Here is a 12,189-nt window from a genome sequence, read left to right on the forward strand (position 1 = left end):
AAATAGACTGAAATTATAGATTTATTTTTCTAAATACAGATGCATCTAAAGAAATTATATTTATATAGTGGATTCCGGTTAATTGGGACACATCAAGTCGAGTACAAACGTACATTTTAGCGGATGCTTCATGGAAATAGTTAAAAAGGTATACAGAATAAATTAGAACACTACAGCACTATAAAACTATTTCCTAGTAACTATTGACAGAGGAATTCAATATGATTGTTGATACCTTCAAATTCTTCGTAGTTTCTAACTTGAAGTAGTAAAATTATTTCATTTTCACTCCTGGCAATTTCTGATATCTCCAAGCTTGAATGCTTGAAATCACAGTGAGCACAACAATTCTGAATTGTTTTACTGCTTATTTCTGAACATTATCAGTGACAAAAATCAATGTTTTTTTTGAACAAAAACACACAACTGATACTATTTAAAAACTGTTCACTTTAAGCATGGTACAGTGTCTAACAGCTACACAAGTGCACATGACTGACTGCGGTTAGACTGCTAGTTAACTGTAGTTAGCAACCTCTTGTCCCAATTAAGCAGCATAGTGTCCCAAATAAACAAAGTGAATCCCAACTACTTTCTTGAGTTGTTTTATTTAGAGTTATCCAACAAGCAGTTGCCTCCAATTACTGATGGCGCAATTAACCAAAATCCACTGTATATAAAGACATTCTTCATGTATAAAAACGCAAGTTTCTTTTTTTTGATGTAGCAGCAAATGCTCAAAAAAACCCAGAAGATTTGATTTGGTCATCAGAGAAAGGAAGCCAGATTTATGTGACACACATCAAAGTTGCTGGTGAACGCAGCAGGCCAGGCAGCATCTCCAGGAAGAGGTACAGTCGACGTTTCGGGCCAAGACCCTTCGTCATGAAGGGTCTCGGCCCAAAACGTCGACTGTACCTCTTCCTAGAGATGCTGCCTGGCTTGTTGCATTCACCAGCAATCTTGATGTGTGTTGCTTGAATTTCCAGCATCTGCAGAATTCCTCGTGTTTGCAGATTTATGTGACTGTGCATAAAACCACAGCCTAGTATGTCAATATTAAGCAGCTTCCCAGCAATTGAAAAGTGGAAAAGATCTACATGACACGACAATTTTCCTTCTCTCTTCCCACACACATCAAGGGCTGGTGGCGTTATTTAACTGTGTCTCTATCTGTTGCTTGTATCTGAACTTGGCAGTTCTAATACCTATTTTAAGGATAACCTGGTTTCGCTGTATGCTGCTGCGTCAGTGGATCTGCAAGCAGCACCAAGCCCTGAGCAGGATCTGGAATTCGTTGTTCATCCATGGCTTCTGATTAGGGAATGAATACATGCAAGTTTTTATTGCTGGTGTCATTATCTACAGAGTATTTGATATAGTGCAAATATAGTGACAGTAGTGGTGTATTCCTCCAAGTCAATTCTCAAACCATGCGTTGCTTGGCATACAAACAGCTTCCAGTCTGTGCACTTGAAGCAGTCCTGAAGCTGTGAGACAGCTCCCTCAGGCCACACTGTCACTGACTCCATAATTGGTTTTGCCTTCCTATCACTGGTCTATAGGCTGGAATTACAAATAAAGACAGGTGGTTGGACAGTCCCAGATGAGGGCATTGATAAGCCCTGTATATGCCTGTAATATTAGTGTAAATCTAGTCCAGTGTATTATTGCCCTTTGTGGGGCATTCCACATTCCGGCAAAATCTAGAGACGACTGTCTTAAGGATGGGCTGATTGAAATCATTGGCTGTGATGAAGGCTGGACAGACAGTTGCTTATTAATAACATCATACAGTTGTGTTGTTGCTAACTCAGTGTGGGCTTGTGGTGGAATGCAGACTGTCGTGATGTAAGCAACTGTGAATTCTCTTGGCAGCTGGGAAGAGCTTAAGATATAGGAGCAGAATTAGACCACTTGGCTCATCGAGTCTGCTCCGCCATTTTATCATGGCTGATTCAATTTTCATCTCAGTCCCAACCTCCTGCCTTCTCCCCGTATCGCTTCATGCCCTAACCAATCAAGAATCTGTCAACCTCCACAGCTGCCTGTGACAAAGAATTCCACAGAGTCACCATTCTCTGGCTAAAGAAATTCCTCCTCATCTCCATTCTAAAAGGATGCCCCTCTATTGAAACTGCAAGTGGAAAGCTTGCAGTCTGAAGAAAAGATTTTGCAGTCAAAGTTATTCGATGAAAAAGTGGCACTGGCAGAGGAAAAGAGAAAACTTACACAAATGCAAGCTGCCTATGATACTTTGTTTAAAGACTATGAAAATTTGTTGAAGACTGATGAAGAAATGAAAATTAGAGAGAGTAAACAGAAGGAAACATTTTCTGGACTTACTGCTGAGCTGACTGTTGTTAAAAGGACAATGGAAGAGAACCAGAAAACAGTTAATCAGCTGCAGCAAACTGTTGCCCAGCAAGCTGATGAGTTAAGTGTGGAGAAGGCGCAGAATGTGGCTTTGGTTGATATTTCTGCTCAGTTAGAAGTGGCTGAAAAAGCCTTGGTGGAAAAGCAACAAAAGATTGATACAATGAAGCAGACCATCATCAAACAGGAAGAAGAAATGGAAACCGTGGCTGTATTCAAAGCACAGCTGAAGTTTACAGTGCAGATTTCCATGCCGAGAGAGCAGCTCGAGAGAAAACTCATGCAGAAAAGGAGGCCGTGGCTGAAAAGCTGGACCTGCTGCTGAAAGAAAACACACAACTGAAGGAAGAAATGGACACATTTGGCAGGCAGTCTTTAGCAGAACTTCAGCACCGGCATGGAAGTTGTGGGCCAGTGACCGAGGATGATGATGCATTACAGCAGCAGGGAGTGCGAGAACCCAGAAACCCCGGTTGGGAGCACCAAGGTATTCTGCCAGAACACGCTTGCCTGAAGTGTGGGATCGTCCTCCCTGACATCGATACCTTACAGATCCATGTCATGGACCGCATCATTTAAGCATGTTCTCTTTTAAGAGACTGTTTTCACTATGTTTTCATTCTGTTTTCAATGAAACTAATCTGTTGGACGATGCTGAGGATGTTCTACGAGTCTGTGGTGGCCAGTACTATCATGTTTGCTGTTGTGCGCTGGGGCAGCAGACACCAACAGAATCAACAAACTCATTTGCAAGGCCAGTGATGTTGTGGGGATGGAACTGGACCCTCTGACGGTGGTGTCTGAAAAGAGGATACTGTCCAAGTTGCATGCCATCTTGGACAATGTCTCCCATCCACTACATAATGTACTGCTTGGGCACAGGAGTACATTCAGCCAGAGACTCATTCCACTGAGATACAACACTGAGCATCATAGGAAGTCATTCCTGCCTGTGGCCATCAAACTTTACAACTCCTCCCTTGGAGGGTCAGACACCCTGAGCCAATAGGCTGGTCCTGGACATTTCATAATTTACTGGCATAATTTACATATTACTATTTAATTATTTATGGTTTTATTACTATTTAATTATTTATGGTGCAACTGTAACGAAAACCAATTTCCCTCGGGATCAATAAAGTATGACTACTATTATAAGGTTGGGAGGTGATCTCAGTGAAATTTCTAAACTTCCTACAGGACACAACAGAGTGGATACAAAGAGGATGTTTCCTGTGACTGAATAGTCTTGAATCAGAGATCATAGTCTCATAGTAAACGGAGAGCCATTTTATGACTGAGACAAGGAGAAATTTCACCCAGAGGCAGCTAAGTGTTTGTAATTCTCTGCACCAGAGACCAACAGAAGCTCAGTCATCCATTTGGTTTAAAACAAATCACTACATTTCTACAAATTAGGAGAATAAAAGGATATGGGAATAATGCAAGAAAATAGAGCATCGAACTCAATTTGTGATACTCTGAAATTTGTTGCAAAGTCAACAAATTTCACGATATATGCCAGTGATATTAAACCTGATTCTGATTCTAATGCTCCTGTCTGGTTTTCATTTGTTCTTAGGCCAGATACAAGTTATCGTCATAAAATACCAACCTATTCCCCTCTCTAAGATGCTCCCTCTGACCCAGTCACCATTTTCAGCAGATTGTTTTTATATTCTGCATTAGCAGAATCATGCTTTGTTATACAAATATCTTATATACTTCTTTGAGATTTATAACATTAAAAAAGCAAGTTTTAATACTTTATTTTGGAAAAATCAAACTTGTTAACCCAAGATCAAATACTATTTTAGAACTAATGAAAATAAATCCTATATTCTGACTCAACTTCAAAATCCATTTTAACAAAATAACACTCAACTTCAAAATCCATTTTAACAAAATAACAAAGAACAGATAAATCCCCAGGGCCAGATGGTCTGCATCCCAGAGTGCTTAAGGAGGTAGCTCAAGAAATAGTGGATGCATTAGTGATAACTTTACAAAACTCTTTAGATTCTGGACAAGTTCCTGAGGATTGGAGGGTGGCTAATGTAACCCCACTTTTTAAAAAAGGAGGGAGAGAGAAACCGGGGAATTATAGACCAGTTAGCCTAACATCGGTGGTGGGGAAACTGCTAGAGTCAGTTATCAAAGATGTGATAACAGCACATTTGGAAAGCAGTGAAATCATCGGACAAAGTCAGCTTGGATTTGTGAAAGGAAAATCATGTCTGACGAATCTCATAGAATTTTTGAGGATGTAACTAGTAGAGTGAATAGGGGAGAACCAGTGGATGTGGTATATTTGGATTTTCAAAAGGCTTTTGACAAGGTCCCACACAGGAGATTAGTGTGCAAACTTAAAGCACACGGTATTGGGGGTGAGGTATTGATGTGGATAGAGAATTGGTTGGCAGACAGGAAGCAAAGAGTGGGAATAAACGGGACTTTTTCAGAATGGCAGGCAGTGACTAGTGGGGTACCACAAGGCTCAGTGCTGGGACCCCAGTTGTTTACAATATATATTAATGACTTGGATGAGGGAATTAAATGCAGCATCTCCAAGTTTGCGGATGACACGAAGCTGGGCGGCAGTGTTAGCTGTGAGGAGGATACTAAGAGGATGCAGGGTGACTTGGATAGGTTAGGTGAGTGGGCAAATTCATGGCAGATGCAATTTAATGTGGATAAATGTGAAGTTATCCACTTTGGTGGCAAAAACAGGAAAACAGATTATTATCTGAATGGTGGCCGATTAGGAAAAGGGAGGTGCAACAAGACCTGGGTGTCATTATACACCAGTCATTGAAAGTGGGCATGCAGGTACAGCAGGTGGTGAAAAAGGCGAATGGTATGCTGGCATTTATAGCGAGAGGATTCGAGTACAGGAGCAGGGAGGTACTACTGCAGTTGTACAAGGCCTTGGTGAGACCACACCTGGAGTATTGTGTGCAGTTTTGGTCCCCTAATCTGAGGAAAGACATCCTTGCCATAGAGGGAGTACAAAGAAGGTTCACCAGATTGATTCCTGGGATGGCAGGACTTTCATATGATGAAAGACTGGATGAACTAGGCTTATACTCGTTGGAATTTAGAAGATTGAGGGGGGATCTGATTGAAACGTATAAAATCCTAAAGGGATTGGACAGGCTAGATGCAGGAAGATTGTTCCCGATGTTGGGGAAGTCCAGAACGAGGGGTCACAGTTTGAGGATAAAGGGGAAGCCTTTTAGGACCGAGATTAGGGAAAACTTGTTCACACGGAGAGTGGTGAATCTGTGGAATTCTCTGCCACAGGAAACAGTTGAGGCCAGTTCACTGGCTATATTTAAGAGGGAGTTAGATATAGCCCTTGTGGCTAAAGGGATCAGGGGGTATGGAGGGAAGGTTGGTGCAGGGTTCTGAGTTGGATGATCAGCCATGATCATACTGAATGGCGGTGCAGGCTCAAAGGGCCGAATGGCCTACTCCAGCACCTATTTTCTATGTTTCTAACAGTAAAAAGGTTAATAAAGCACAGTTAATGAATTTTGATTCACTTCAAGATATATTGTTTGTGTAAATCTACCACCCCAAACCCACAGTTCTTACAAACCAGATGATCCTAAGTTGTTTGCACAAACAATATATATTGAAGTGAATCAAAATTTGTATACAGTGGATCTTACACATCAGCCTTGTAGAAGCAGAATAATATGTCATGGAGTTATTTCAGTCCTTTTTGGTTGATTTTTAAATTCTCATTTTTAGAAATGTTCTGGCACTACTATGTGACTCAAAACTAGTTTTGATGAAATCAGTATATAATAATTTAAACCACCGCCCTAATTTTTCAAGTCCACTAAGCTGCCTCTGCTTTCACACACATGTACACACACCAAGTCATTTGTCATATGTTGCACATACAGAATGGAAAAATAAATGCAGTTACAGGTCAAGGGGTGCTGACATAGTTCTGTTCCAACTTTATCGTCAAACATTCTGTAATTGGTACATAGAACATGGGAAGGGGAAAGGTTACTGTAGCGTAGTTAGGCCCTTCATACAAAACTGAGGCATTGTAGATTGTTAATTCATAATTGCCACACAAGGAACTTATCTATATTTATCATTCCCAATGAAATGTCGATATAAAACTTAAAAAAAAATTAGTATATATTTTATGAGATTATAATGTTCACGGGAATTTTTATTCACATTTCAGCCACCATGTTTTGCACTCATGATAGTCCATTTTATCAACACAAAAATCACATTTAACTGAGTGCAACAATATTAATGCTCACCTGTTGCGATTGGATGGTAAAGCTCCTCTCACAGAAGAGAGATCCCCTGTCTTGCTGCCAGTAAAAATTGGACTGGGATGATGGCTCACATCCCAGGCCTGAGTAACAGCTGGGAAAGTCGGAATGAAGTCGAAGAAGGGACTGTTACCGCCAGAAGTTTGAACTGGTTCTGTACTGTATATATAGATGGGATCCTTAACTGGACTCTGTGCTAATGATGACCCATTTGCAGCACTGCAGTAACCCCTGCTGACTTGCTCCTGCTTAATGACTCCTGGAGTGACTAACTCAATGTAGCTCTCTTGTTCCAGTTTCATGTCCTTTGAAGTAGAGCTAGTAGCTGGCAACTGCAATGGGGCCCAAATATTTGCTTTGCTCTCAGTACCCTTATTTTCTGAAGATGGCCAAGAAACAATGCAGTCCTCAGTCAGCTGTGGTTCCATCAAATTGCTCCCAAGCAAGGCAGGCTCAGAAGACAGAGGTGACAGAAGGCCCGAATTGTCATCTTCGCAGAAATCAGTCAGGCTCCAAGGGCTATCCTGCTGTTTCTCCCCTTTTGGAGATGGGAAGAACTCAAGATCTGGCAAAAAATCTACCGAGCCACTATCTTCAAAGACCCCAGTGAGATCATCATCACAGGTGCCTGGGTACAAGCCCACTTCCCTTTCGGATTTTGCTCTGTTCGTAGTATCCTGCAATTCATTTAAAGCAGCAAGACTTTGTTCCAGCTCTGACAGATCATTGGTTGCCTGAGCAAGGTGCTCCTGTTGCCCACTAGCTCCACTTGTGATCTCAACTCCAATGAAATGCTGTTTATTACTACTGCTGCCACTGGTCGGCAGGAACTGCATCACGGATGCAGATGTGACTGACAGTGCCTCTCCACTTTCTGTACCTCCCTCATAGTCTTTCAAATTCCTTCCACTTATTCCATCAGCAGCCACGTTCCAGGTTTGTTTTCCCGGTTTCATGTTCATATTTTCCACTAAATTTGCCATCACTTGGCTGGATATTTATAGCAAAACCTGAAACAAATTTAAGGACATTTCAGTTGGAATGGTGATCATAAAACAAATGCAGAAAAAAAAAAGCACAATACTTCATTTCTCAAGGTACTATAAATCTGCTCCAATTTGATTTTCATTGATTACACCCATCATTTTCCAACATCCCCACCATCCCCACATTAATTCTTAATGCATCTTTCCACACACTGAAATTTCTGATATATGAGATAAAGAATGGTGGTGTATTCAAAATCTAATAAGTGGAGACTTCTGCACCTCAAACTTGGTCACCAGTCATTTTACCTAATATTTACCCCTTTCCTTAAGCCCATATCACTCCTACTCCCACAATTCCCCATGCTAATTCAGGATCCAAAAGCTTGCTTGCTTTGCACCCATCTCTCGGCATCTCCTCTCTGAGCTAACCTTACCCATGAGAATGGGTTCAAACTTAATGCATCAGCCTTGAATCTATTCATCACAAAGTGCAGAACACTCAACTTTCACTTCTCGCTCCCAATGCTCACTGGCATTAAAATGGTTTTTGCTTCTCCCATCCTGTTCCACTTCATTTCAAAACTACTTTCACGACCACACCTATTCTTCAAAAACAAAACCCAACCTCAATTCCCTAATCCCTGCAACTACTGTTCATCACCAAAGCACTTGAAGACATTCTCATCTCCCAGATTCACGTCTTCAAGAAATAATATCCTCTGTGGTGCTGATTCTAACAAGATTTTCCACTCTTGACCTCTTAACAGCATCCTGATTTGTCAATGATCCACACTTGGTAACCTTCTTTTCCCCAATTTACATGCTGGCTATCAATAAGGTCAGTCCAGGTATTATCTTCATGTCAGTGAATTATTGAATTTAGAATATAATTATTTCTTCTGAGAACTAAAATCCAAGTATTAATGCAGAAATATATAATTAACATCTCTATCCAAGATCTTACAATGACTTGCATGCCTCATACAAGCAAAGTGCTCAAACCATTCATGCAACATGCAGAACGCTATTTGTTTTTCTACAAATTTACCTAATAGTCAGAAATTATTGTCTATTTGAATGTTTATTTAACATGGTTATAATAATTACTGAATTCAATAGTAATTTTTATGTTAGTAGAACATTGATTTTCAATTATTAAATAAACAATCTGGATAAAGTACATATTGCTGGGTAACTACTCATACTTATCACTTAATTTACACTTGAATGCACCAATCATTTAAATTAGGAAATACAACTCAGTGCTCAGTTCAATAAGAAATCTGACCTACAAACATCTGCTCTTTGCAGGAAGAATGGGCTATGTGAATATGTTAATTTAACGACTTCTCTATCCTCTGGCGCACTCAAAGCCTCATTTATAAAGTGAACATTCAACAATTCACAATTACATATCTGGCATAGTCCATAACTACAGGCATCCTTAAATAAGCTCACTATTTATACAGATATTGAAGAACATTTCCTTTACATGTTTGTATCTTCTAAATGGTTATGACCATTCCCCTGTTACTAATTAATCTTTATAATACATTTTGTCTGATCTGGCTTTTGATTTGCTATATTTATACTTCGTTCTATCCCTGTACATTACTTTTCAGTCTAGCTCCATAAATTAAGATTTATGATTTCCAGGAAACAATGTTCTCAACAAACAAATGTTGATTTATAATGGTCCTCTTGTCTAATTAATTTCAAGGAAAACATTAATCAATTGAGGAGAGCAAACTGTCAACAAAGAGCAGACCAACATTGTTAAACCAGAACTTTAATATGACCAGTATATAAGAACAAAATAATAAAATGCTAACTCATACGAGGACTAAAAATATTCCAAATTTGTCAGAATGAGTCTGTGAAATAGGACGCAATGTTAGCATAGCGTTAATGTGACCCTATCATAGTACGAGGCTTCGGAGTTCAACTCTGTAAGGAGTCTGTTCATTCTCTCTGTGACTGCGTGGGTTTCCTCTGGGTGCTCCAGTTTTCTCCCACATTCCAAAGACCTATCAGTTAGTAGGTTAATCAGTCACTGTAAATTGTCATGTGATTAGGCTGATGTTAAATAGGTGGGTTCCCGGGCAGTGCACCCTATTGGTCTGGAAAGGCCTGTTAGGAACTGTATCTCTAAATAAATACAATTTACAGAGTCACACGAAGCTTTATTCATAATACCTTCCATCCCTTGTATCACGTATTGTGATTTTAGTGGCAATCTTCTTTTTAATCCAGCATAAAATGCAGCGGGGCTATATCACGAAGTGCTAAGTGATTAGCGTCAATTTGATGCTAGACTTTGTCCATCTTTAATCAAAAGTAGTCAAAGCCCGAGTAGTGCAGTCAAATTGAATAGTCGGGGATAAGTCTATTGCTAGAATTCAGGTGGCAGTACTATCTTTGGAACAGAATCTGCACACCAATCGATAGAGAGAAAAATGACATCTGTCGCCAAAGTAAAGCACGAACAGCGTGCCTCCCGAAAATATGACTATACAAACTTCTAGGTGATCCACCAAGACCCAGCCCAGCTTTGTCACAATCGATGGAAACCGTAGAGCACCGTGACATCTCTCATTTTATGAAAAACGTTCCTATTATTCCGTAGTTAGTTCCCCGAGAATCCCGGCCGACTTGGTTCCACTCCAGTTTTGTGGGTACTGAGGTGTCCAATGAGAACAACGTGGGAACCGCGCATTCGTCCACAGAAGGGGCGGGAGGACGCTGGCGAGCCTTGTGGCTGGATTTTATGTTGTACAGTACTCTTTCCGCCACTCACCCACACAAATTTGATGAAGTTATACCCACTGTGTTGGCCGCTGTCAGATTGCAATCCGGTCTTGGACAAACCGTCAGTTTAGTGAGAGCTCTTGGAGGCACGGGCGTTGAATTGCGTTCGGGTTTCTGGTGCGATTTCAATCAATTCAGGTGTGACTTTAAGGTGCATCAAATTGTGTGTGTTTGTGTCTGTGTGTGTACACGTAATTATCAACCCACTTTAGCTGTGCTTTAACTACATTATAAACTCCAATACAAATCGACAAGAGGTTACAGTCAAGTTGACACTGGTCTAGCAGAGATGTAGGCAATAGCCCTCAGGGCCGAGCGGCCAAAGTTCCCCTGACAGCTGCGGGCCGTTAGGGCCCAAGTCACGGGCCGAGCCGCTCCCCCCTCGAACGCAACTTCCGAGCCTCGTAAACAGAATGGCAAACTGGAGTTCGCCGCCGATCAGCTGCTCACCTCATGGCGCCGCCCCGCCCGGACCTGCTCTCGCTGTGGAAGAGGGAGCGCCCCACTCTCTTCGCCTCTTTAAAATGTCACCGCTCGCTCACGACCACTCGCCGCCAGATTGCCGAGCTGCAGCAGCGGCGCGGCCACGCAATCCAGATGCTGCGCGCACTCGCGACGCCCCGCCGCCCAATCAACGAACTGCTTTCAACGCGCAAACGCGGTACCGACGTCACAGCGCAAGGTCGCCGCTACTTAAATACTGCGCCAGAAATAAAGCGCACGCTACCCCCCCCCCCCAAAAACAAAAAAATACAACACAAAGGAAGTTAAGAAAACGCGCTAACATTTTTTGGTTCCTAATGAAAAAATATTTTGGAACTACTCAATGCAGAACTGCTCAAATATTTTAAGCAATTCTAAATTTAAATTGTGCAACTTAAATTAATGACAAGTCAAACACCGCTTTAAGAAACAGTGAAGGTTTCATGAAAGATATTCAGAATGTCTAATTCCCCTGGATCTGTATACATGCTCCAGATGATCTAATATTGTAGCTCGGTGTTAGTTGTTGCAAGTTTTTGTTTGGTTGATCGGTTTGGGGTGGGGGCGTTTCCGAAATGTACACACGCAAGAGACATTTGTTTTAAAACCTAAAGACCGACCTCCGTCAACAAGAGCTGGCGAAAAAGGAAACAACAAACGGAGTTAAAACCTTCCCGCTAAACAAAATGTCAAGTCCTGCCAATAACTCAATCCGAATTGAGGCCTCAACCCCAAGCACGCAAAATGTTCGGAAAGAAATGCCAACAAAAATAAAGATTTATTAAGAAATGTGACACAAGCGGGTGTCAACAGTTTGGTCTCGGCTCGGCTGTTGACACAAACTCCGTGGTGTGTTACTTCTTATTTGCGTAGTTTTGCGCAATGCTAATTGAAACTTACGTTCACGAACATTCGGTCCTACCGTAAAATCCTCATCGTGCAAAGGAGGAGCAGAGTGCTGGGAATTGACACCTTCCAGAGGCGGGAAAAAACGTCTACACGAGCAGCAGCGGACACCGACTGAAGTTGTGCGGAGCTCCCTGCACTCACCTACTACTGGCGTGGCCTGTAGATGGAGCAGTGAGAAAGGTTTGTTATCGAGCATTTGTTGTCTTAAACCCCGATTAAAGATGTCGTTTTCTAATTCTTGAAATATAATACCAACGTGCCCATCATTTTAATTTAAACACTTCACTTTTTCATTGCCAAAATAGATAATTATACAA

The 12,189-nt window shown here is 41.3% G+C and overlaps 1 protein-coding gene and 1 long non-coding RNA gene across 6 annotated transcripts in view; one reads left to right on the forward strand and one right to left on the reverse strand.

Annotated features, from left to right (window-relative positions):
- The window catches only part of LOC140200487 (glucocorticoid receptor-like), a 101,489-nt gene extending 89,480 nt beyond the window's left edge, over positions 1-12,009 (reverse strand). Inside the window, exons 1-2 of one of the 5 annotated variants that reach the window (XM_072263886.1) lie at positions 11,886-12,009; positions 6,669-7,693 (exon numbers count right to left, since the gene is read on the reverse strand). In XM_072263886.1, the coding sequence (XP_072119987.1) occupies positions 6,669-7,666 (998 nt within the window). In that variant the 5' untranslated portion in view covers positions 7,667-7,693; positions 11,886-12,009. The other 4 variants (XM_072263887.1, XM_072263885.1, XM_072263888.1 and 1 more) reach the window with 4 other exon arrangements.
- Positions 11,425-12,189, forward strand: part of LOC140200488 (uncharacterized) — a 76,920-nt gene continuing 76,155 nt past the window's right edge. The window contains exon 1 of the long non-coding RNA XR_011886639.1: positions 11,425-12,052. This is a non-coding gene — a long non-coding RNA (uncharacterized lncRNA). The remainder of the gene's footprint in view (positions 12,053-12,189) is intronic.

This window comes from Mobula birostris, chromosome 7 (assembly GCF_030028105.1).
Source record: "Mobula birostris isolate sMobBir1 chromosome 7, sMobBir1.hap1, whole genome shotgun sequence".
Taxonomy (NCBI): Eukaryota; Metazoa; Chordata; class Chondrichthyes; order Myliobatiformes; family Myliobatidae; genus Mobula; species Mobula birostris.